Source organism: Urocampus carinirostris, chromosome 18, assembly GCF_059441175.1.
Source record: "Urocampus carinirostris isolate Australia breed hairy pipefish chromosome 18, RoL_Ucar_1.0, whole genome shotgun sequence".
NCBI lineage: Eukaryota > Metazoa > Chordata > Actinopteri > Syngnathiformes > Syngnathidae > Urocampus > Urocampus carinirostris.
In genome coordinates this window covers 10,429,397-10,454,146 of record NC_142366.1, presented here as the reverse complement: position 1 = coordinate 10,454,146, position 24,750 = coordinate 10,429,397, and the positions used below count along the sequence as shown (strand labels likewise).

General features: G+C 37.2%; 1 protein-coding gene across 3 annotated transcripts in view; it reads right to left on the bottom strand.

Annotated features, from left to right (window-relative positions):
* The window catches only part of dlec1 (DLEC1 cilia and flagella associated protein), a 38,016-nt gene extending 14,374 nt beyond the window's left edge, over positions 1 to 23,642 (bottom strand). The window contains exons 1-27 of one of the 3 annotated variants that reach the window (XM_088322543.1): positions 23,543 to 23,642; positions 23,267 to 23,370; positions 23,025 to 23,147; positions 22,797 to 22,953; positions 20,579 to 20,692; positions 20,343 to 20,500; positions 20,074 to 20,276; positions 17,369 to 17,453; positions 17,195 to 17,282; positions 15,994 to 16,167; positions 15,799 to 15,935; positions 14,965 to 15,057; positions 13,661 to 13,751; positions 13,440 to 13,602; positions 13,176 to 13,368; positions 9,887 to 9,963; positions 9,652 to 9,820; positions 7,642 to 7,738; positions 7,450 to 7,580; positions 6,060 to 6,221; positions 5,862 to 5,992; positions 5,637 to 5,787; positions 4,626 to 4,742; positions 4,433 to 4,554; positions 4,205 to 4,372; positions 2,541 to 2,608; positions 2,329 to 2,480 (exon numbers count right to left, since the gene is read on the bottom strand). In XM_088322543.1, the coding sequence (XP_088178669.1) occupies positions 2,329 to 2,480; positions 2,541 to 2,608; positions 4,205 to 4,372; positions 4,433 to 4,554; positions 4,626 to 4,742; positions 5,637 to 5,787; positions 5,862 to 5,992; positions 6,060 to 6,221; positions 7,450 to 7,580; positions 7,642 to 7,738; positions 9,652 to 9,820; positions 9,887 to 9,963; positions 13,176 to 13,368; positions 13,440 to 13,602; positions 13,661 to 13,751; positions 14,965 to 15,057; positions 15,799 to 15,935; positions 15,994 to 16,167; positions 17,195 to 17,282; positions 17,369 to 17,453; positions 20,074 to 20,276; positions 20,343 to 20,500; positions 20,579 to 20,692; positions 22,797 to 22,953; positions 23,025 to 23,147; positions 23,267 to 23,368 (3,426 nt within the window). In that variant the 5' untranslated portion in view covers positions 23,369 to 23,370; positions 23,543 to 23,642. Of the gene's footprint in view, positions 1 to 2,328; positions 2,481 to 2,540; positions 2,609 to 4,204; positions 4,555 to 4,625; positions 4,743 to 5,636; positions 5,788 to 5,861; positions 5,993 to 6,059; positions 6,222 to 7,449; positions 7,581 to 7,641; positions 7,739 to 9,651; positions 9,821 to 9,886; positions 9,964 to 13,175; positions 13,369 to 13,439; positions 13,603 to 13,660; positions 13,752 to 14,964; positions 15,058 to 15,798; positions 15,936 to 15,993; positions 16,168 to 17,194; positions 17,283 to 17,368; positions 17,454 to 20,073; positions 20,277 to 20,342; positions 20,501 to 20,578; positions 20,693 to 22,796; positions 22,954 to 23,024; positions 23,169 to 23,266; positions 23,371 to 23,542 lie in introns of those variants that run through there. The other 2 variants (XM_088322542.1, XM_088322544.1) reach the window with 2 other exon arrangements.
* Positions 23,643 to 24,750: the final 1,108 nt, after the last annotated feature.

Genomic DNA, 24,750 nt, shown 5'->3' with positions numbered 1-24,750 from the left:
AGATGAGTATTTCATTTTCCAGCATGAACTGGCACCTGCCCACAGTGCCAAAACCACCAGTAACTGGTGCACTGACCATGGCATCACTGTCCTTGATTGGCCTGCTAATTCCCCTGACCTGAACCCCATCGAGAATTTGTGGGGTATAGTTAAGAAGAAGATGAAAGACACCAGACCTACAAATGCAAATGAGCTGAAGGCCGCTATCGAAGCATCCTGGGCATCAATAACACCTCAGCAATGCCACAGGCTGATTGCCTCCATGCCACGCCGGATTGATGCAGTAATCCGTGCAAAAGGATTCCCAACCAAGTACTGAGTGCATCAATGGACATTTTCAAATGTTTGATTTAGTTTTGCTGTTATAAAATTATTTTTTTTACTTGGTCTTCTAATATTTTGAGATAGGATTTTTGAGTTTTTTTCAGCTGTAAGCCAAAATCAGCAATATTCAAATAATAAAAGGCTTGAAATAGTTCAGTTGATGTGTAATGAATCCAGAATGTATGACATTTTTGTTTTTTTAATTGCATTACAGAAAATAAAGAACTTTTTCACAATATTCTAATTTTCTGAGACAGTCCAGTATGTATTTATTATCATCCCATTGATAAAATAAAAATCGAACTGAAGTGAAATACTTTGTGTAACACAATGATTTGAAAATAATATTGAAAAAGAGATTCTAGGCTTTTTTCTTTGAGAGTATTCTTAAATGTATTCTTTTATTGAGATTTTTCTGTTTATTTGATATCAAGCATATTATTCCAAATATTTTTCATGACTTATTATTTTTTTATATTTTCATGTTTTTTTTTCATTTCCTTAGAAGTTCTATTAAAGCTTGTTTTAATACCATAAATAAATATTACACTTAAATTAAAAAAATATATTATAGAAGAAAAAAAAATTCAGCTCCAGAAATTCGTCAGAGAAAGATAAGTTTTTTTTCCCCCAAGTAAATCCAATGTGCTTTCATAGTACAGTAATTAAAAACAGGAAAGGTAATATTAAAAAATACAATTCCCCAAATCAAGAAAAAATGTTTTAAATTGCTTTATTGAAAAAAGATTTTCACCATAACAGAACATTAAAAATTACTCCTCAAAAAAACCCCAATAATGATTTAGAAAACAAGTTTTAAGCTTCTGTAGTCTTTATTTGTACAATAATTTTTGGGCATGTTTCTTTATGTATTTTTTATGAGTGTAACGGGTGTAATAATAACTTTTATTTTATTGAAATTCCTGCTAAAATATGTGTATAGTTTTTGGTAAATGTCCTGCAATGCTGAGTCCAACAGTGCCATCTGCTGGTATGGGGTGGGGTTTGGTTTTGGCTTCTAACATGTGACCAGGAGGCGGGGTTTTGTCAGTTTAACCAGAGTACTACAAAGGTAAGACATATCTTTTGGTGCTCCACAAAATAAGTTAATTTTAAACTTTATAACCCCAGCTGACAAATCTCTCACCATGCATAGTAATGTGATTGATATTGTCAAGCTGTTTAGGTTTATTTTCGTTTTGTTTCTGTTTTACTAAATCTTAATTCCCCTTGTAGAGATCAAAGAGATCAGACCCAGCAGAAAAAGCTAATGTTGTGACTCATCCATTTGCAGGTAAATTGTACCCATTTTTATACTCATTATTGTTTTTATTCCTATTTTTCAAATACATTAAAAAAAGGATGATGTTGGTTAAAATTCAGAGTAAAGAAAAACATGTTGAATTCATTGTAAACGTTAAAAATCCACTATACGATCTCTTGTTAAAATGCAAAGATTTATAAATGTAGTGTGATATTCTAAAATGTATTTTCTGTAAAGTGAAAAGACAGCTCTTTGATATGCTTTGTTGTCAGTTTAACCAGAGTACTACAAAGAGATCAAAGAGATCAGACCCAGCAGAAAAAGCTAATGTTGTGACTCATACATTTGCAGAACTGTAATAATAAAAACCTCATCATCCAGTCCAGCGTGAATGTGGATCTTTGGTGGGACACGTACAACGCGGTTACATGAGCATTTTATTTTCCCGAAAGCATTTGGCTGTGAGTGTCATTATTCAATTTATCCTTTCCTTTTTTTCTTTTTTTTTCCCCAAAAAAGTGTACCTTTTTTAGAGTCATTTTTAAAATTATTTCTTTTTTTTTTCTGTTTCAAAATATTTCTTTTTTTTCTACAGAATTTTTACATTATATGTTTTGCCTGATTTTTGTGAACTTTTTTTAATGTCAGGGGGAGATATTAGTCCTAAATAGAACAATATATTGAAGAAGAAAAAAACACAAACTAACACAGTAGTTATCAAGAGTACCGGTAGTACCTACCTCGCAAACAAGATTATCTCTGTACTCCCCCCACATGTCGCTGTAGGCGGTCACCTCCAGGGTTTGAGTCTCGAAAGGTTCCAGCATTCCGGCGCTTGGCACGATAAAGAAGGCCGCACCTTTGCCGTTAGCCAGCAGGTCGCTCAAAAAGTCTGTATATTAAAAATTGTTGCTCGTTTCCAGCCTCATGTTTAAAACTTTTCTTTACGTACCTTTGTGTGATTGCTCCTCTAATTTCCTGGCCTGGACCGAGTGAAGCGGCTTCTTCATATATTGTGATCTTCGATACAAAAGTGGGACAACATTATTGGCTTGTTTAGTCCAGTGTTTCTCAACCTTTCGTGAACCAAGGCTGTTTTTTTTTTGGTTTTTGTTATTTTTTTCAAAAAATCTTATGGCACACCGCCTGTAGAAAATGTTAAACAAATTCTGCTAACTACTACTAATTAGTTAGTCAATTAATGTCGGTAAGGCCACTTAGATACTCAACAACAGCATTCTATTTGACTGTAATTCGCTCTGGAGTACAAGTCTCACAAGCGATAAAATGCATGATGAGGAAGAAAAAAAACATAGAAGTCGCACTAAAGTATAAGTCGTGTAAAATTAGGCCTTTCAGATATTAGATAGAAGACTTGAGCTAATCAGTTAGGTAGCTATAACTTGCTTGGCATCTTACTATCTAAAAGCACACTTCACACATTATCCAGTTTGAACCACTTAAGACCATTGGATCTCACATTGGCGGGGTTAAGTGTATCCACAGCATTAAGCCCTTCCCAGTTGTTTTTGCAAAAGTGACAGTGTTGAAATTCAACACAAGCCTAGGGGGCTTTCTTGTGGTTTAGAATGAAAATAACATGTGAAATGATATAACAATAATATGTTAATAATTTCACGCATACTGTATGTCACTAAAGAGTATAAGGCTGTGGTGTTTATGGGTGGTTAATACATTTTTTGAAGAAATAATAAATTAACCAATTAAACTGAAGAACTAAGTATATTCTTTTCAAAACATGTCTTGCACCACATACGTTTTTAGATTATTATATCATGAAAAACAGATTAAAAAATGATGTTTCCTTTAGTTGTTGCAGGCTGGATGTCAAGTGGTGACGGACCCTCAAGGATGAAGACCCGTTCAGGAAGAGGACAACGGAATGTGGTGTTTTGAAGCAGTTGTTGGCTGTGGGCGGCTGAAGGCTTCTTTGAGGTCACTGGCTGTGTCCCACCGGGTTGGTCGCAGTCTCAATCAGGTTTGGGGCACTGGCAAGCAAGGTTCTCTCATTGCTTGTTAAGCCTGGGCTGGGTCAGAATCATTTTGATTGCGTGCGGGCCAGGATTTGGTCCTGTGCTGCTTGTTTGGCTGGGCTCTAGCCTTGCTAAAAATGAACTTTTCCCCCTTGTTAGCCAGACCTCTTGTTCCCGCACTGGCTTCTTGTAAAATGAATTGCGAAGTGACCGGCAACCTGGCTCTTGGCTCCGGTCTGGCCAGTCCCTTAGGGAGGTGGGTGGGGGGGCTGTTGTCACAGCAACCTTTGATGCGCACATGCAAGATAACACCCCAGCACCCAAGATAACAAAAATCACACCCCAGAGTGATCAGATAATGTCACTGTGAATAGTTGAATTAAAGCATAGTATTCAGTTCACATGTTCTGGAATTGCAAAACGGGATCCTGACCCAACGTTGAATGCGCTACAAGGCACACCCACAGCCAAACCATGAAAAAACATATAGTCTGGAAAATACAGTAATTATGAACTTCCCACTAATTATATGATATAGGAAAATTTCATGACAAGTTCTCACGGCATACAAGTGTGCTGGTTGAGAAACACTGGTTTAATTGCTAAATATTGACGTAAGTACCTTCTCTTTGAAGGGCTGCTGGGCTTCGGGGCATCAGAGTTGAAATACTCTGCACGGATGGCGAAGGACGCCGGGATGGCAGTGTGATTGGTCATCAGCAGCTGCTCGGTAACAGGTTGGGCCAGCAGCACTTCACCAAAATTGACAATCAATTTGGTTTGCGCTGAGCTGAGGAGAGAGTTCCAATTATTTGGAACTTGAAACAAAAATAAAAGTAAATATTTCAACCTTGTGCCAGGGAGTGAGTAGGACACTCTGAGACTTTGAGTGGTAGGTGCTAGGATGCTGAGAATGAGAGGTGAGCTCATGCCCTCCACCGTGCAGAGCGCAACCACGTCATTCAGTGCCGACTGAGGTAAGAGCCATCAAAATAAATATTACCAAAAACATAAAAATGACAAGCATTACACGGGCGTCTTACATCTGTGTGGGACACGAAGGAGATGGTGATGTCCAAGGTGGCATTAGGTCCAAGAGTGCCCGACTGGGGGTCAAAACTGGCTGAACAAAGAAATGCCTGCTGACCCTTTAGCTCATCCTGAAAACAAAATCAGTTTAGTCAAATTGGCAAATTTTGTTTCCATTCTTTTATTTCTTTACTTAGAGGGACACAGTGTAATACTTGACCACTAGATTTCGCGGTATTGTGCAGTGCAACCGAATCGAGTGCTATAAAGCACACGGGAAAATAAACACTAAGGAGAGTTTAAGTGGCCAAACTGAACCATTTTTCTCCAATTTTTTTTTGCACAGCCTTTAACAAGGTTTTTGGGGGTAAGCTTAGCAGCAAGCATGTCAGTTCCCACTAGATGAGCTTAATTTTCTTTTGTGTAAAAAAATACATGTTTCCTGACCTATAAATATTTATAAAAAAAATACATGCTTATATGACAGTTCATTTAGTTTGGCACATTATTCAAATTAATATAGTTTTTTTTTAATGATTGAAATTTTTTTTTTCCACTCATTCCCTTCAAACCAGGGGTCTCAAGTTCGGGGCCTGGCCCGCAGCATGATAGTTTGAGGCCCCAGCCTTAGTATGAAAATCTAAAAGGACAGTGTGTATTATTAAGCGCCTCATTGTTTAAATCATATTTAAAATAAGCAAACATACATGAACTATGAAATAAACGTACAGTACATGTTTTAAAATACTCAGAGGTAGAGAAATTTGATCGACATAACATTAGCCTCATTTAGATGGAGCTTACATCATTGTTGGCCATCTTGCTGCTACAGGTAGCCCAAAAAACAAACAAAAACTGTCTTTTTTCTTTCTTTTTTTAACCTTGTTTTTGCTTTGCTATTTTCTTCTTTTCTCTTTTTTTTCAAATTGTTTTCAACTTTCTTTGTGTTTTTACTTCTTCCCCTTTTTTCCATCTTATTTTTGATTCTGCCCAACCTCACTCAGACAACTAGCTGTAACACGTACCACCCAGGAGAAGTTGGACGGCAAGAGCGTCTGATTGAAGAGCGTGACTGTTCCTTCTGCTGGGATGCCCATGTAAAGCTCGGAGAGGAGCAACTCGCAACCGAGCAGGCACAACTGAGGGGACTGCACGTCTGCCCGAAGCAGGAGATGACTGCCAATTTTAAAACAAAGATAGCCTCAAAGAAGAAGGTACCAAAGGAAGCAAGAACATAACAAATTCCCTACCATCCTGTCCCATCCTCCACTGACAGCTCCAACTCGGTAACAAACTCCTGGCAGAACTGCGGCCTGAAATGGATGTCCACATTGCAGCCAGTCAAAGGGGGAAGCACACCGCTGCACGGCTCCACAATTAACTATAAGCACACAAACAGATTGTGGAAATCAACCTTCCACAAGTGTGTTGTTATCACCAAGTTGAACCTGTGGGTCTTGGCCTTCCTCTTGATTCTTGTGCACCTCCACCAGGGTCCAAGTGGCCACCAGGTGAGTTACGTTGTCCAGGTAAAGCGTCTTGTGGCTCTCATCCCCGAGTCTCATGAGACCGAAGTCCACGCTAGGCTTGCTGATAGTCACGTTGGGACCCTTGGAAGAAATATACAGTACATGCAAAATGAGAGGTTCAAGATACAAAAGAATAGTACAGATGCATGATATCGATGTCATCTTAGTCTTATTTAGGTTATTGGGGCTTGCCAGGGTGGCTGACACTAGTTGTGACTGCCTTCTTGTCGCCGTTTACCAATAACAAAGTAGAAATTTCAAACTAAAGGTAAAATGAATTACTATGAATTAAATGTTATTTTATAGGGACACTGTGTAATATTTGACCAATAGATGTTACTGTGTTGTGTAGTGCAACTAAAAACGAGTGCAACAAAGCACAAAGGAGAATACAAACTATTGGTGGGTACCCTTAGCAGCAATATGGTGGACAATCATGTCAATTCCCTTTTGATGAGCCTCATTTAATGTAAAATACATGCAAATTTCTCGAGTTACAAGTATTTTAAAAAATACACATGTACTGTATATGATAATTAATGTATTTTTGCTCATTATTCAGATCAATAATGTTTTTTGGGGGGGGGAACGAATGTTTTTTTTTTTTTACCACTGTGAGGCACTAAATAATACACATTGTCGGTTTAGGGGAAAAATATTTCTCCTCAAGAGTTCAATCTTAGTATCGATATTGGTACAGGTTTGAAGTGAAATTTCACAGAAAATCGCTACCAAAGCAAATTGGGCCTGGATAAAGATTGATATAAAAAATATAAATACATAAATGAATACAATTTAAAAAATGTGATAGAAATAAAAACTTAACTTTATATGGCATGTATGTGTACTTATACATAGTATGAGAATACTTACCCAACATAATTTATTTAAATAAATGAATGAATGAAACTTTATTTCGAACATGAAAAAACAAAAACAAAACAAAACAAAAAGTAAAAAAACAAAAACAATGCTAATGCAACATGTCCGAAAAGGAATAGGAAGAAGCATATGCTTATTTAATCCTACCCCTTTGACTTCCTTATAGTGTCTCACAGCTAGATCTTAGGTTCATATTACAAGACAGTAGGAAAATATTAATAATAATAATAATAAACCATATTTCTTCTTTTATATTTCGAGCTATACAAAAAGTAGCACAAAAAATCACATAAGAGAAGGTAACAAATTATTTTAACAAAAGAGGAAAAAGAACAGAAATCTTCACTTTTAGAATGAATTTAGTACTTAAAGCAAGAAATGCAACAAAGCCCCCTCTTAATCTAAATTTCGCAATGCATTTCTTTACCTTGAAGGTAACCTCCACAGCCAGGGTGACGGGTTCGCTTCGGTGCTCAATGTGGCAGTGCATGCTGGTCACCAGCTTCTCTGGTTTGCCTCCCGTCAACACCAGGTTGAAAACAAAACACTCATTCTCCTCTGGAAGGGAAGAGAGGAAATAGTATACATTTCTTGTGCGAAAGCAGTTTTTATTACTTACCTATTTTTCCAGTTGCGGGATCCACTTCTATTTCATGACAACTGCTACTATGTTCCTCCCATTGAAAGGAGATGGCTGTTTTGCTGTAATTCCACATCTGAACAACACATACATGTTAAAATTAGTGTGTAATAATTCACCACTAGAGGTCGTTGAAGCCTAGAATGGAGGGTAAACGTGAGGATTAGAAGAAGACACATTATGCAAGCCCGAAGGATACCACTTTGCATAATTTGTAAAGCTACTTCCGTAGTTTCTTGCGTGAACAAGGATGGATTTCAGTCAGCAACAGGACATGAAATTTGGTGTTAATTCCCCCAGCAACAGCAAAAGGCAGCTGGAGTTGGTCAGAGCTGGTGGAAGTGACTTACTGCTGCTGTCGGGAGAAGCTAATAAAAAGGAACAATTACTAGAGCAATAGAGAATTTGGAAAACATGGGGACCCTGAACCACGGAACTCAGCGACGTTAGTCATAAAATAGTAGCCAAACATATCAGCTTCTCAAGTTGTGTAATACAATTACAAATTTCTAAGCCTACAGGTCTTGAACAAAAATCAAGTTTATGACATAGTGCATGTGTTTTTATTAACTATATAAATCAATAATGCAGAGGTGGGCAAACTCTTTTGACTTGCAGGCCACATTGGTTTAAAGAAAAATTGCATAGGGGCCAGGCCAGAGAAAAAAAATGATGATTGATGTATCACATTTTTTGTATATGCCGATAGTCATAAATCAGCTTCCTCGGCAAAACATGAGTAAAAAATATAAGATAAGCCACTCCAAAAGCCATTTTTTCTCATTTGCATTTACCTGCAAGTTAGGTTTCATTGGCTATTTGTTTATAAAGGCCCCATTTCATCCAATTGTTTTTGAAACACTCAAAATTACAAATAAATATACATATTTACAAATAACTGTTTTTATCGAAAAGTAATAACAGAGTAATATCTCCCTTTTCAAGCACTAAACTTTAGCATTTGCATTGAAAACATGCAATAGGGTTTCTTATGATGTTTTATTTCTCATCTCATCTCATTAGCTGCACCGCTTATCCTCAGTAGGGTCGCGGGGGTGCTGGAGCCCATCCCAGCAATCATCGGGCAGTGGGCAGGGGACACCCTGAACTGGTTGCCAGCCAATCGCAGGGCAAACAGGGACAGACAACTCGCTCGCTCATTCACACCTAGGGACAATTTGGACCGGCAAATCCACCTGAAATGCATGTCTTTGGAATGTGGGAGGAAACAGGAGTGCCTGGAGGAAACCCACGCAAGCACGGGGAGAACATACAAGCTCCGCACAGGAAATCCGGTAGCTGGATTTGAACTCACACAGGACACATGCACACACATCTGCTGCCCATGTTTTATCTATTATTATATTATCTATTTAAATTTAATATTGTGATAAATAGAATTGATTTTTTTCAACAAAAAAAAGCAAGTAGAGAAAAATGTAGCTACCTATTTGAATGCCATTCCTTTTTATTTTATTTTTATTTTTTTATGAAAAACCTGAATTTTAGAAATTTGCTGGTAGATTTCATATTTATTATAGAGAGGAGCCAAAGCTTCTTTAAGCTTCTGCAAAGACATCCAGGCGCTACTTTATCCTTGTGTTTTTTTAATCCAGGTAAGTGCAATCGTATTGCCTTAAACATCATGTCTATGAATTCTGTTTAGGGTAAAATAACATTGGGATTGTTTGTTTCCTCAAATGTTCTCTGATTAATAAATGATAGTCAGCAAACACAGCTTTAGGAATGGTGCTTAGCTTGGGCGACATTGAGTGGACATATTTAAAACTACAGTTCATTGTTTGTTGTAAGCACCTCATTATTGTCATGTGCTTCTATCAGCTTTGTATTGCGGGTCGGGTCGAATCAGTTTGTGTGCTGTAATAGGATTTTATTATAATAATGAAGTGATTTTACACCACTATGGGTCACTAAAAAATAAACACTTAGGCTTAAAAGTACAATTCATAAACAATGAGTGGTAAAAACCTTAAAGTGTCTCCGCGTGGTTGTAGAGATAAAAAGTTCGCCAGGAATGACGAGGGCGTAGGGCTCAAGCAGGATGTTGAAAGGCTCGGTCGCACCCTTGACTTCGATCTCCATGACGGTAGCGTCGCTCACCTTGGAACCGATGCGCACCGGCTGATTGTTGCCGGTCCTGCAGGGAAACCAAAAGGCATCAGAAGCAAAGAAAAGAAAAATAACATGGATACAAAGCCTTTACCCATCGTTACTGGACTCGGATGGAAGCTGGGGGACGTCGCTTAGGACCAAATGGAACACGCTGTGGTAATCTTGCATCTTAAATAATCATTAAGGAAAAAGTAATCATTTGGTAATGTTCATAAATGAATTTTAGTGTATTTATACAAAAATAGAGAAAAAAATTGAGTGAATTGTAGAAAATGATCAGCATAAAATTAACATGTCTGATAGTTTTGATCAAGGAAGTGAATCAAGGAAGCAAGGTTTTGGGTGCTCTAAAGAGAGTGATGAGCAACAAGAGTACAAGAGGGGACTGTGTGAGAGTGTGATTGTGCCGACTGTGTTATAGAGACAAATCTGGAGTAGTAGTGGAACCGAGCTAGCGTATGGATAAGAGAGCAGTTGGTTGGTTAGGACACATGGAGAGGATGGATGAAGAGCGAATGTTGAAGAGGATCTACAGAGCAAAAGTAAATGGAAGGAGACCAAGAGGAAGGCCGCTATTGACGTGGATGGATGGTGTTATTAGTGCTCTGCAGGAAAAGGGTCTAAATATATGTTGGTGATAGGAATGAGTGGAGAGGTGTTGTGAAAGGATAGTAGCATGTTTGGACATGTTCTAAGGGATGGGCACCCGAATGATGCGGCAGAGGTAAACCAGTGAAAGCTGTCGAGCCCTGCTGTTGAACAGAAGAGTGTGTTGTGTCACCCTGACCCGAGTGACGTGGCTGCTTTCTTGTGTCCGTTTCATCTGGAGGGACGAAATATGACCGACTTTGGTGCCGTGGTGCTCTACTTGTTTGGGTGTTGGGGCATTTGGGTTGGCCATGATCCCAAAAAATTTGTGTGTGATTTTTTTTTTGCAACCTTTTCCCTTTTTTATTTTCTTTGTTTTTTGTATGTGTTTGTCTTGCTGTCGGTCACCCCTCTCGAGGGATATGACCAGAAAGATAGATCGATAGATAGTTTTGATCATTATACATATCATTTTTCTCTGAATATATACAACTATCTTAATTTGCTTTTCAGGTTATGTTTTAATATTTGGATATAGTTTTTAAATAAAAGAAAAATAGAAACAGAATGATCTAGTTTGGAGCTGCAAACAGACTTCAAAACCCCCCCAAATAAAATAAGTAATTTTAGATATATTTAAAAAAAAGATAACTAAAAATAAGAAAAATATACCATATATAAATAAATATTATCTCATCTCATCTCATCAGCCATACCGCTTATCCTCATTAGGGTCGCGGGGGGGCTGGAGCCCATCCCAGCCATCTCCGGGCAGTGGGCAGGGGACACCCTGAACTGGTTGCCAGCCAATCGCAGGGCACACAGGGACAGACTCATTCGCTCATTCACACCTAGGGACAATTTGGACCGGCCAATTCACCTGAAATGCATGTTTTTGGAATGTGGGAGGAAACCGGAGTGCCCGGAGGAAACCCACGCAAGCACGGGGAGAACATACAAACTCCGCACAGGAAGTCTGGAGCTGGATTTGAACCCACGACAGGTTCCCATGACATGAAGTGTGCCGCACAAGCGCTAACCACTGCGCCGCCGTGCTGCCCCTAAATAAATATGTGAACATTTATTTTTTAGTAATAATGTAATAGTAATTTTAAAATGTAATAATAATGTAAATGATATAATAAAATAAATACATACACTTTAAAGACATTTTTGTCTAATACCTAACTAGATTTTTTTTTTGCATACAGCTCAATTTCAGTGATCCACTGTGGAGTAGCAAGCACATGCACAAAAATTTGTATACAAATAAAATAAATCTGTAAAAAAAGAAACTTAATACCTAAAATGATGGGAAAAATAATCGTAAGAATGAATCTTTTACCATATTTTTCCCACTTTTAAAAGTCTGGACAATCAGGCACACGTACAAACACCAATTTGGCCATAAATCTGAAAATGCACATTTCGACCCGTTGTGCCTTATACGTATACCGCAAAATATGGTAGATAAGATAGAAAATGAATACGTTATTTTAACGTGTGTGTTACTACACAAGGTTTTATACTGTATACTACCGTATTTATGCAATGATTGAACAAATCGAAAGCATCGCTGACCATAATCCCAAACGGGAATCAAACCCTGATTGCGCTGGTGAGAGCATAGACTCATAACCACTAGACTACCAGTGACACAGATGACATACAAAAAGACATTAGATTTTACCTTATAACATTATTTTTAATCACAGTGCCAGAGACAAATGGAAAAGAATTGAGACAACAGAAAGTCATCCTGAAAGATGTAAATAAACGCAAAAAAAGCAAAAAGAGGTAAACAACCCTTTGGTGTATCCGATGATCAAACTACTGTAAAATTCGGACTATAGAGCACAGCTGAATATAAGACACACCCAGTACATTTTTAAAGGAAAAAACATTTGTACATACATAATCCGCAATAGACCATAAGATGCATGTGCCCACATTGAAACCTGAGATATTTACAAAGATGGACGGTACACTGAATAAGATTTAACAATATACAGGACCTTAACCCCTTAAGGTTCCGCCGGCCTGCCAGTGGGCCACTGATCTTTTGATAAACAAATATGTGTCTGTACGATGTCAACAGTCACTGAAATTCGTCATGCCACATATCATTGGAAAGTTTAAACTCTTGGGATTCGAGATTATGACGACCATTTCAAAATACTCAGCAGAGAAACATTACGATCAGTCTTAAACAAGATACCTGAAAACTATACAGCCGGCGTAACTCACTATTACATCCCCTGGCCGTCTTCAACTTTTTGAATGTCCGTTTAAATGGCTTTCCATAGATTCCAACTGTGTAAAATATTAAACCCAAAACACACAATAATGCCAATGGATGAATGAAAATCCTCCTAAAACATTTCTGCTTCGTTGGACGTTGCTTCTTGTAATCCATTGGTTTCACCACATTATTTGCGTTTACATATAAATAGGCTTGTAAAATTTTTCCCAATATGGTAGTTAGCACTCCCCTTTCGATTGACACCTTTTCCACAATGAGGGTCTGTTCATGCTAATTTTGCTTATGCACAAAGCGGAGTTACATTAAACTTGTGTCTCCCTCGACACATATTCTCCACCTGTCTCACTCCTACCTTTACTGCTCGGGCACCCCAGGCAGCCGTTAGAAACAATGCATAAATTAGCCGCATTATTGCATAAGCCGCAGGGTTGAAAGCTTGCGAAAAAGATTGCGGCCTACAGTCCGAATTTTACTTTATTTATGGCTGGCTGGCCTTAAGATCCAGTGTGCTTTATGGAAAATACAGTACCTCTTTAGGAGAGAAAGTGATGGTGAACTCTCGTTCTTGACATGGAGCCAGAATTCCCAGATTCGGGCTGATTTGGAAAATGCCATCTCTGTCGTGTCTGTACTGAATGTGGATGGGCTCGGGGATTTCACCCGGAAGAAGCGGTACGATGTTTGGCTTCATGACCTGCCAGTGGAAAGGCAGCTCCAAGTGGCTTCAACAAAAAAAGATTGTATTTTACAAAGACTTTATATGGAACATTTAATTTGTACGAGGGACTCATACACGTTGTTTCTGATGATGATCGTCTTTTCCTGCACCGTGTGAGTGTTGCAAGAGTCAAATCGGATAAAGTAGTCGGCGGTGATGTCGTGCACTTCCCCCAAAACGGGAGGGTGATCCTTTCCGGAAACGTACAACAGCTCGAGCGCTATCAGCTGGCCCTCGCCTACGGGCGAAAAATTGAGTCTTGATTTCAAAATGGAATTAACGTGAAGTCGTCTCACCTTGGATGGAAATGTCTTTCACTTGGCAGTTGTCACACACAATGGTGAAGACTTGGCAAATCCGTTCTGTGGTGGAGGGAAAGAAAAGTGCCTACAAGAAAACCCAATTTCTATTATGCAATAGTGTACACTTGATTTTTTTATTGACTGCTGTGAAAATTGTCTCTCCCTCTTTTTTATTTTTTGACATTTTCCAACATTTTTTATATATTCGTCTTGTAGTATAAGAAAAATGAAATCCTTCAAATATCGAATTAGCATATGGCAGATACCTTGCCAAAACTTGTTTTTTATGAAAAAAAAATCTTAAAATTAGCAAAATCATCACCCTATCTAATCATTTTAAACATTGCTATCCTATGATTTATTTTAATAGTTATTTTTTTCAAATAAATATTTTAGCAAACAGTATTTCATCAGCCAAATCAGACAATTTTTAATATTTCCTTTTTTTTTGGAATGAGAAATTTTTAAAAATTGGAAAGATAAAATGGTTAATAAAAATACTACAAGACAATCCTTTTATTTTACTAGGTAAAAATATAGTTAAACATTTTATTTACTACCTTCAAAATAGTGTTTTACTATCTATGCCTTTAAAAAAGTGTGTTTGCTTTTTACAAGTATCTTTTTTTATTTTAATAGGAAAATTAAGTTACTAATCAATGCATTAAATGCACTTGCTTTATATAAGTATCGTTTTTCTTTTTTCAGTAGTAAATCTTTTTTCTAAGATAAATACTTGAGATTAGCAAAACAATATTGCATCTGCCATATCAGACAACTTTACATATTCACAAGTGTCCTTTTTATCCAATTAAAGTTAAAAAAAGGATAAAAACATAAGTAAATTGAAAAAAATAATGGTGCGTAATCATACTAATAGTAATATTGTACTATTTTCAAAATTTGTTTTATTCTAAGTAAAAATAATAGTAAAACATTTGTATCCACTTCATTCAAAATGTTGTTATTGCTAATCAAAGCCCTAAATGCACTTTCTTCATACATCATTTTTCTAATTCCAATAGTGAAAATAAAATTAGGAAAAGTGATTAGGAAAAATATTATGATTAATAAAATAACAATATTATATTAGTTTTTCTTATTTTACAAGTTAAAGTTATTTATAGATCATTTTTATTTACTGCATTCAAAATGTAGCTTTTACTAATCTATGCCTTACTGTACTTGGTTTATTATATATGCGCAATAAAATCTAAATCAAATATCATCAATGTCATGATTACATTAACTCTTCCAGCAAGTCTTGGAAAATACATTTTTATTCAGCAGAGGCTCACCTCAACAACGGTGGTCTCTCCAGGTTGCAGGGCGAAGAAAGCTGGACTGATAGCAAAAGGAGGCTGGTCAGTATAACAACTGTTAACAATCATCTGGATAGATTTAACAAAATAACAGAAAAAATGTTAGTCGTTGCAAAGTAAATAAACCAAAAAGTGAGATACAGCAGGCCCCCATGTTACCACATCCCAAGCTTATCATATATTTTCAATACGATGTGGAACACAATGTTTTTTTGGCCCCTTGTTACGGAATTTGCCCCAATATACAACATAGACACAAAATTATTTCTCTTGTCGAAAAGAGAAAAAATTCAAAATTTGCAATGTTCGTCTGATGTTTGTGTAAATTATTTCACCAAAATGGATGCCTTCTATTGGTCGACTGCATATAAAATGCTTGTCTTCTATTAGTTTGCATCATGGCATCATGAAAATGATGTCATGCTTTTGGCTGAAACTCCCTCTTTCTTTGTTCAATTGAGAATCTTGTGCCTCAAACTTTTATTTTTTTTCAGCTGTAGGTCTGAAGACTTGTCACGCCAAAGGTAAATAAATATAATTTTTCTTTCCATATATATTTATTAATAATGTTATTCAATCATAAACATGACCATTGCATATAAGTAGAACTTACTAAGTAGGATTGTGTTAATTATGCTTCGTATGTGTATACAATTTTTATGTTTTTATCTGGACTTCCAGGGGTTTATCATTACCTTATTATCATAGGTTTCCAATCCCTGCCTTATGAAAGTTTTACCTCACGATCCCCACATCAGAACAGACTAATGTTGTATCCCAGGGGTCCACTGTATCAAAAATAAATCCTACCCTGGGATTGGTGATTGGCCACTGGTTCTTCGGAATGATAAAGAAAGTGCCAGAACTAAGCCCAATGTTCTGACAGTGGAATTCAACACATCTCACTCCACCAATGAGACAATAACCGCAGTCCAGGACACTTGGCACTGCAAAAAATAAAATGTTCAGTATGCAAAGTTATTATCTACTGTAAAAGTGACTCACATGTCAGAATAGGAGGTGGTCTCTGCGCTTTGATGGGCACCACAAGGACATGCTCGCCTTGACTTTCCACCACTATTTGGTCCTCGTAGTCGGCCAGTGAGTCTGGAGCAAAGCGTACTGTGAACTTACAACTCATGCCTGGAGCCACAACGCCACCTTTGCCGGGGAATCTCCCTAAAAAATCGTAATAAATATATCAGAAGGACAAGATAACAAAGTGTGTGAAAAAATAAATGATTGGCCCTTATTGTCATTATACAAGTACAGTATAACAAAATCAGAGGTCTTTTTTCTCAGGGCAAACTTTTTAAAAAAATTAAAGAGGTAGAAATGTGCAAAAGGATAAAAAAATAATAATAATATACAATAAGTATGTGCATGATACATTTATACATTGTTCAAGTTCCAGTACAGTATTGTACTGTATTGGTCATGGTGCCGAATACAAGTATTGGCTGCCCTCTAGTGGCGGTTTTAAAATAACGACTTAAAATAAATAAAAAAATAAATAAAAGATAATCTGCCATTTGCAATATTTTCCTTTTACAACAAATGTATATTTTTTTACAAATACGACCCAGGCAGTTGCGGGTTTGTGAACCGTGAATATGCACACTATTTAAACGTTACGATTATCAATTCTAAATTATTATAATATATTAAAAAATAACATCAAATTTTCTTTTCTTTTTTTTTTTTTTTCATGTTAAGATTTTCTTTTTACAAGGATAAAATAATGCTTTAAAGCAACAAAATCATCTGGTATTTGCAGTCTTAAGATTTATTATTTTAGAATATTTTAGTTTTATTTCATGTTGTACCAACATGCTCACTATTTTAGTTTTACTATTGGTTTTATTATATTCCTTTAAAAATGTTGAATGTTTTATTATTTTTCATTGTTATTTATCATTGTTATTTATCATAACTGTTTTTATTATTATAACTATTATTGAAGTAGTTAGTGTCATTATTTCTTTGTTAGTAAAAAGAAAAGAATTGAATAAAGTATAGAAAACAATACATAATAAAAATAATAATACATAAAATGCAATTGGCAAATATTTTCGCCAAAAGGCCATCATTTAATTTATTTTTTCTCAGTTTTTGGCACACATGAGATATTTTGATGATAGCTTGTGAAATTTAAAACAATGGGGAACTATCTTGAAGGACATTGTAAAAAAATAATTCCGCTCACCGAGACCAATACTGAAGTAAGAACTGCTCGGCGGGAGGACCCGAATGTCCCGGCTGGAAAAGGCCACATTTTTTAGCTCCAGTGTTGACTAAGACAGAAGGAAAATAGACAATGCAATTACGGTTTACCTTCAAAACACAGAAATGTTTCAGCAGAGAATTGTAAGATAATTACCTCATAGACTTGTCCAACACTGTATACTGTGAAGAGCACAACAGGTGGTTTGGGCAGGAAAACCTGAGTAGGACTGTGTGTAGGGCTTCGAATGACAAAAAAAAACAACAGTACATTTATTCCAAGAGGTGGAATATAGTGTGTATTCCCCTAAAAAACTGCTTTGAATGTTTTAACGTTTACAGTCTTCATAGGGAATAAATGATTTACTCCCATTGAGATCCAGACCATATTTGCATAAATCCCGTTTTTGTTGGTGCAGTGTACCCTCACCATATTGCAGTTCATTTTTCACTGTCTTGCTACTTCACTGATTTGCATCGGGCATTTGTTGGCCTTGAGAGGGATGGGCGCCACCAGGCTGTACTTGCCAAGCGACACCACAGGAAATGGTTCCCCTACAACCCTAGTGGTTAAGGAATACAACCAAGCGTGGTGTTCTGCATTCTGATTGACCTAAACAGTTCCTCCGCCTATTCTCTAATTGTGCTTCAATAACGTTGCGGTATAAGACAGTAGACCCTGGTATACAGCAATAATCTGTTCTGAGGTAGAAATTGAAAAGTGAAATTGCCACATAGCAGGGATAGATATCTATGGTAATTAGTTAATGTTGTTCAAAACCCCTGGGTACCTCATATAGTAAAATTAAAATCACAATTTATTTGTAATATATAGGCACATGATTAAATAACATTGTAAATAAATACAGTGTACTTTTAAAGGAAAAATGAATTTATTTATTTTTTTGATATGACATAATTTGAGCTGGTACAGTAGAATTCCTGTGTGGATGAAAGGGGAGAAGGCGGATACAATTAAAACTGATTTTAAAACTTCCACTCGCGAAGATTGTCATGCCCTTAGAAGACTTAGTTGACTTAACTCTTGTTATTGTCAAGAACGTCGATTGGTTAAGGCTATGCCCCTTATTTTACCCAATCGCAAGCTTCGTTTCCATGGTTATCATGTTTCTGCTTCCCCCTTAAGCATCACTGCAAGCCTTGGAACCCACAAAAAACAAGTATTGGTCATAAAATACAGTATTGTATCGCTGACTTGCTAAGAAGCTTAACAAAGCAAACCAGATTCTTAACTTGATGAAGAAAAAGGCATTGTGGGAGGTTGTTCGACCAGTAGCATATCTGCATTTTCATGATGTCATGATGCAAACCAATAGTAGACCAGCCTTTTATATGAGGTAGATCATGGGTGTCCAAACTTTTCAGAAAGCGGGGTTAGGTTTGTTAAGCTGAAAACGTGTAAGGGCCAACTATTCAGCCTGGCATTCTTTGAACAGTCTTTAATAAACACAGCCTCTCTCAAAGGTTTACAGTGTTTAGTGATCAGCGTCGCGACCTCATAGCTCGCCTTTGGATTTTTTGCCCAGCAGGGTCTCGTGAAAAAGCGCTGATGCGCCATTAAAACAGATTAGTTGCTTAACCTTTTCACAGCGTTTGTTTCCAGTTAGCTTTTGGTAGTCATTTGATAACATGTTAAATTAGGCAGACACAGTTGTTTCAGATTTCGGTGAAAAAAATATTATCAATTCCGGACAATAAGCCGCAAATTTTGTCACAAACTTTCAACCATGCGGCTTACGTAATGTCACGGCTAATTTATGCATTCTATTTAGTTATTCTATATAACACGCTACAGTGGGCATTTGCACGTCACACTGGGTATTTGTATATTGTATTCTTTTTGCTTTATTATTGTATTGTTCTCAGCGAAGGGATGCTGCTGGAAATGTGAATTTCCCTTCGGGGATGAATAAAGTATCTATCTATCTTTCTATCTATCTTAGCCGCGAGGGACACCAAAACAGTAAAGGTAACAACTGGAATATATGTGTCAAGGAAGACGCGAGGTTCTCATGTGTTTGGAATAAATATTTTACATGGTTGGATTCTATCAAATGTCCTTGATATGACAAAGTCATTTTAGAAGACATTCAAAGAAGTTGCAGAAGCCAGGGGGTTTAAAGGTGAGCTTTGTAGTTTTCAAGTATCTTGTTTCAGACTAATCGAGATGTTTTTCTAAAAATATATTTTAGCTTTGCAGTGATATGTGGCATGACGTATATCAGTGACTGGTGACATCGTACAGACATGAATTTGTTTATCAATAGTCCAGCCGCCTACCGGTGGGCCATCGGAACGTTAAGGGTTTAAGATACCATGTATTATTAAAAGTCTTTCTGTGTACCGTTTCTTTGTAAATATCTCATGTTTCAATGTGGGCACATGCAGCTTATAGTCAGGTGCGGCTTGTGTATGTACAAAATTGATTTTCCTTAAAAACTTACTGCGTGCGGCTTATGATCAGGTGCACTCTATTGTCCGGAATTTACTCGTCCTGGAAGTGGCTGCTCTCACAGTCAACATTTCTTTTCTTATTCACAGTCGCCATGTCCAAAATGGAGTGGGCTAAAATTCTCACAGAAATGGCCCCGGGGCTGGACTTTGGACATGTCTGATGTAGACCAATAGCAGATGGGCATCTTGAAAACGTAACTATACATGTGCAAGAACCCCGCAAAATTTGAATTTTGTAAGTTTTGGGGCATGATAAATATTTTTTTGTATGGTGGAGGAAACTTCGTAACGAGGGTCCCAAACAAAAGTGGAAACTTCATAAGGCGGGGTTGTCGTATCCCGGGGTGTCTATTGTACAATAAAAGCACATTTGAAAATTCTACGTACCTTTCCGCCTCCTCCGTGCTCTCCCTTTTAACAGCTTGGGGTCGGATGAGGGAGGCGGCACCCTGGTGGGGTTTGGGAGATAGGAAACGAGGATTTTGAAGGATGCGTTGTCGCTCCTTCATTTTCTGAAGTTTTTCCTTTCCCTCAGCCCGATCGATTGCGCTTGGCTCATCCATCCACTTCGGCCGGGGAGGATTTAGTGTCTTCTCAGGGAGAGAAAAACTCATGAAATTCAAGTGTTTAAGAAAAAAATTCGAGCCGTTACTGACCTCGACGGGTGATTTCCTGTTCCTTAAGACCAGAGAGCTGCACTCCAGAGTCTGGCTGGACTCGGAATCGTTCCTTTTTTTCCACAGCGTACTGTTGGGGAAATCGTTTGCTATGCGTAAGGTGTAAGCGATGGTTGGTCTGGTAAGATCTGGTTTTACTGAAAGGGGAATGTAACAAAATCTGATAAGGTGATTAAAAAAACACATAATAAAATAAATGTTAGAAGAAAAATTACCAACTGCAGGAGCCTTCATTTGTATTTTTTGCGGCTTTAAATAGTCCAGAGGGGAAATCAGGTCGTTTTTTTGGAGAAGACCTTCATCAACATGCCAGAGAAAAGCTGACTTGACTAGCAAAAATGGAAATAAGGTTAGACAAATAAAATTACTCTCAAAAGGAGCAACAATCAGATGAGTTTCTGTTCCAATTTTCAGAACCTAATATTTATTTAAAAAGTCCCTTGCCCCAAAAAACTCTTTAAATTTTCCAATACCTTTGAAAAAGTATCCTTCAGCGACAGACTGCTGTCACTGTCTTGTACCACGGACAGACTGAAGAGATCTTTTCTTCCTCATGCCATGAGGCTCTTTAACTCCACCCGGCGGAGTAAAGGCCCACACTTAACCACACCCCCTGCATTGCATATTACCGTACTTTTATTGCAGTGTGTATTTTATGTAGCACTATTTAAATACTCTATACAACACGCTACAGTGGGTATTAGCAAGTCACATTGGGTATTTGTATATTGTATTCCTTTTGCTTTATTATTGTATTGTTCTCAGCGAAGGGATGCTGCTGGAAATGTGAATTTCCCTGCGGGGATGAATAAAGTATCTATCTATCTATCTATCTATCTATCTATCTATCTATCTATCTATCTATCTATCTATCTATCTATCTATCTATCTATCTATCTATCTATCTATCTATCTAACTGATTTTTCCTCTTGTGTTCGGTATGGTAGCTGTGATTATCCAAATGTGCTGATAATCAAAAATGTTACAGTCTAGAAATTCTAAAATATGGATGAACATAAATAATTGTTATGCATCTAAGCCAAAGATCACCAACCTTTTTTTAATTTATTATTAGCATTAAGGGCTATCAGTTTGATATCAATACCTAAAATAAACACTTCTAACGTTATTATTATGTTGTTGTTGTTATTATGGGGAGATCATGCAAACTCCACTCAGGAAGGTTCGATCTCATGACCTCGGAACTGTGTCGCGCACGCGCTAACCAATAATAATTTTTAAAATCTTAGAAAATCACAATGACCCATCACTAGTGAGCTACTTTCAGAACTGTCCGCAGGCTACTCAGATGTTTTTAGGGGGTTATGTGAGCCACGCTGCAAACCTCTGATTCAAGCACTTTACCACCAATTAAAATGAGCAAAATGATCCAACAGTCTTATGTCTTTGTTCGATTATCCTGAATGATTATTGTGACCTTCATAATTTCCACTTAACAATGGACAATAATCAGCAATTACTTTTTTTAAGAATACCAAAAGATAAAGGCATAAAGATTACAAAATATCGGTATTGAAATATGTCACTGCGCAATATTTAGTCATTATTACATACTTCCATAATTTAGAACTTATGTATTTAACTAGTTGAAATAATTAAATTCACTTGAGTTTTATTTTGTAAAACTATCTCCTTCTTAAGCGGGATACACAATCAAAGACAGAAATCATCAATTTCAATTCATGAGGAAATGAGATCACAATAGGTATTGTCTAGCTTCCTTCTGTTTTAACATAATACAATTGATTTAGGTAAGGAGGTAGAGCGCTGGTCCAGAGATAAAAGATCGCAGGTTTGATTCCCAGCTCCTTCGTGTTGTATGCCGAAGTGTCCTTGGGCAAGACACTGAATCCCTTAATGCCCCCAACAAGTAGGTAGTTGACGCTGCTATAGGTCTGTTAATCGGTAAGTGTGAAGCACATTGTGAAGCGCTTTGAGAAGTCTTTATTTACTTGAAAAGTTCTATATAAATGCAGACCATTTACATTTCTCATTCACTTGAAAAGTTCTATATAAATGCAGACCATTTACATTTCTCATTAAGGGTTGAGCAGCTTTAGTAAGATTTAGCCAAAGATGACGTGGTGGTAGAAAAGTGCACCATTCAATTGTGTTTGACTTGTAATGAGTTTGGGTTCGTCTTATCGCCCTTTTTGTATAGGATGACGCCAAAACCTTAGCCTTTGCAAATTGAATTCCTACAGCCATACTCCGCTAGCTCATTTGGGAAGGTGTACGTTCCGGAATAAAACCTTGGAAATGCTCTTCTGTTCATATTAAAACCTGCCTTCTCAGAATCCCGAACCGATGAACCAGCCAAGAAAAGAAGCCTTACCTCAACACCCACAACACAGATTGCCTTTAGACTCTTGAGAATCGAGCCAGCAATCAAAAAAGAGGAAATTGCTCACCCGGAGGAAGGCCCTGAAGATCAGGTACATCCCTGAAGTCCTCTCTCATCCGTTCTGCAGTCCGCCGCTCCGTGCTAGCCGCCCGAGCTCTGGCGTGAATGATGTGGTTCTCCAGCATATCCGCCTCTTTTATACGCTGGTTGTATTCAGCCCGTACCTTTTTTATAAAGATCTTATTAGATACCAAGCAGCTTGTGATTTTTGCCCTATTCACACAATGAATTTTACCCGTTTGAGCTCTTCAACATATTTGTTATGATAGGTGGTCCTCCCCTTTGCCTTCATTAGGTGGCATGGTGTTACTTTGGTGTAAAGCTCCTTGAAGGTGCTGGCCAACACGTGAGAAATGTCCTTTTACACACAATAAAATATCTATGAACAATTGAAAAAAGATGGGGAACTTAAGCCAAGTTTAGTGGCACCACGTGTGTCCAGGGTCCACATTTTGAGAACCACTTCATATTGCTCACCTGCGACTTTGCAGAAGCAGGATTGTGACTGTCCACGGGTAGGTCCCAACGAGACGGTTTGGGATCGTGTCTCTCTAGTTGATCTTGGTTCTCCTGCAGCATGTCTGACATTAAAAATATATAAATATAAATAAAGTTGTGGCTACTAGCCACCAAACGTCAACGTTGTCATCTTGAAAGAACAGTGGTAACGTTAGCTACATTTTGTTATGTTATTACTTTCTCAACTAGTATTCAATGTTATTAGCTAACATGAGTAGAGCAATAGGACAGTACTTTGAAATCAAGCGTGTTGAATTTGCGACATCAAGATAGTCGTCATGGAAACCAACGCAAAGCCCGCCATTGGCATTTCTTCATATAGCAATATCTAAATCTGTACAAAAAACACATGTTGTTATTGTAGTCGGTCAAGACCGGGTATTGAACATGATACATTGTTTGTACAAAGTTTCAAAGGCTTTAATATTCCCGAATTTGGTCTTTTTTTTTTTTTGTTCTAATGTACTCACGGGTGTTGAAAAATTAGTTTCTGAAACTCACTGTAGGTCGTAGCGCAGTGCATTCTGGGAAAGAAAATATAGTTCACTAAAGTCGGCGATTTCAATAAGTACTTTGGTTGAAATTTTCTTTTATGAATCCAAAAAGAAATTTAATTTTTCAATTGAAAAAATATATGACTCGAGTCCAAATTTGTGGACGTAAAAGACTGGCTGACATTTTGTATATGGGTTACCATAACAACGCGTTCAGAATCTGGAAATAATAGTTCAAGTTTCCCGTACCGCTTAAAATTAAGGTAAACAAAATATGAATGGGGAGATGTTGTGAATAATTTTAAAATATTACCAAGGCAAGGACGGTATGTTAACTTTAGTATTCATCCGTAATAATTATTTTTGACAGCACTAGCTCAATTCCGTTCCATCAGTAGAGAGCAGCATATCACGAGAAATGTTGCCGTAGAAATTGATTATAAAACAATAAAATATGTATAAGCGCAGCAGCTACGCAGAATTTGTCATGCAAATTAAAAAAATACACGTTGAATGATTGGGGCTTGGTCCAAATCTATTCAATTTATATATTAAAGATATATGTAATATTTTAAAACTATTAAAAATAGTCATATTTGCAGATTACAATAACATTTTCTATTCAAATGATAATTATATTAATCTTGGTTAAAAAAATAATAATAATCATTAATTAATTAACCTAAAAACATGGATGGACATAAAGTCAAGTCAAGTCACATTTATTTATATAGCCCTTAATCACAAAATGTCTCAAAGGACTGCACAGGATTACAATGACACAATTACCTGATCCTAAACCAACATGAGGGCAAGGAACTCAAAACCTCAGCATGAGGAAAAAGAGACACATTGAGAAGGGACCTCACAAGTGGTAATCCCCCTCAGCATTACAGTACACAAACATAGTAAACACTAGGTAACATATTGAAAACTTGTCCAGAAAGT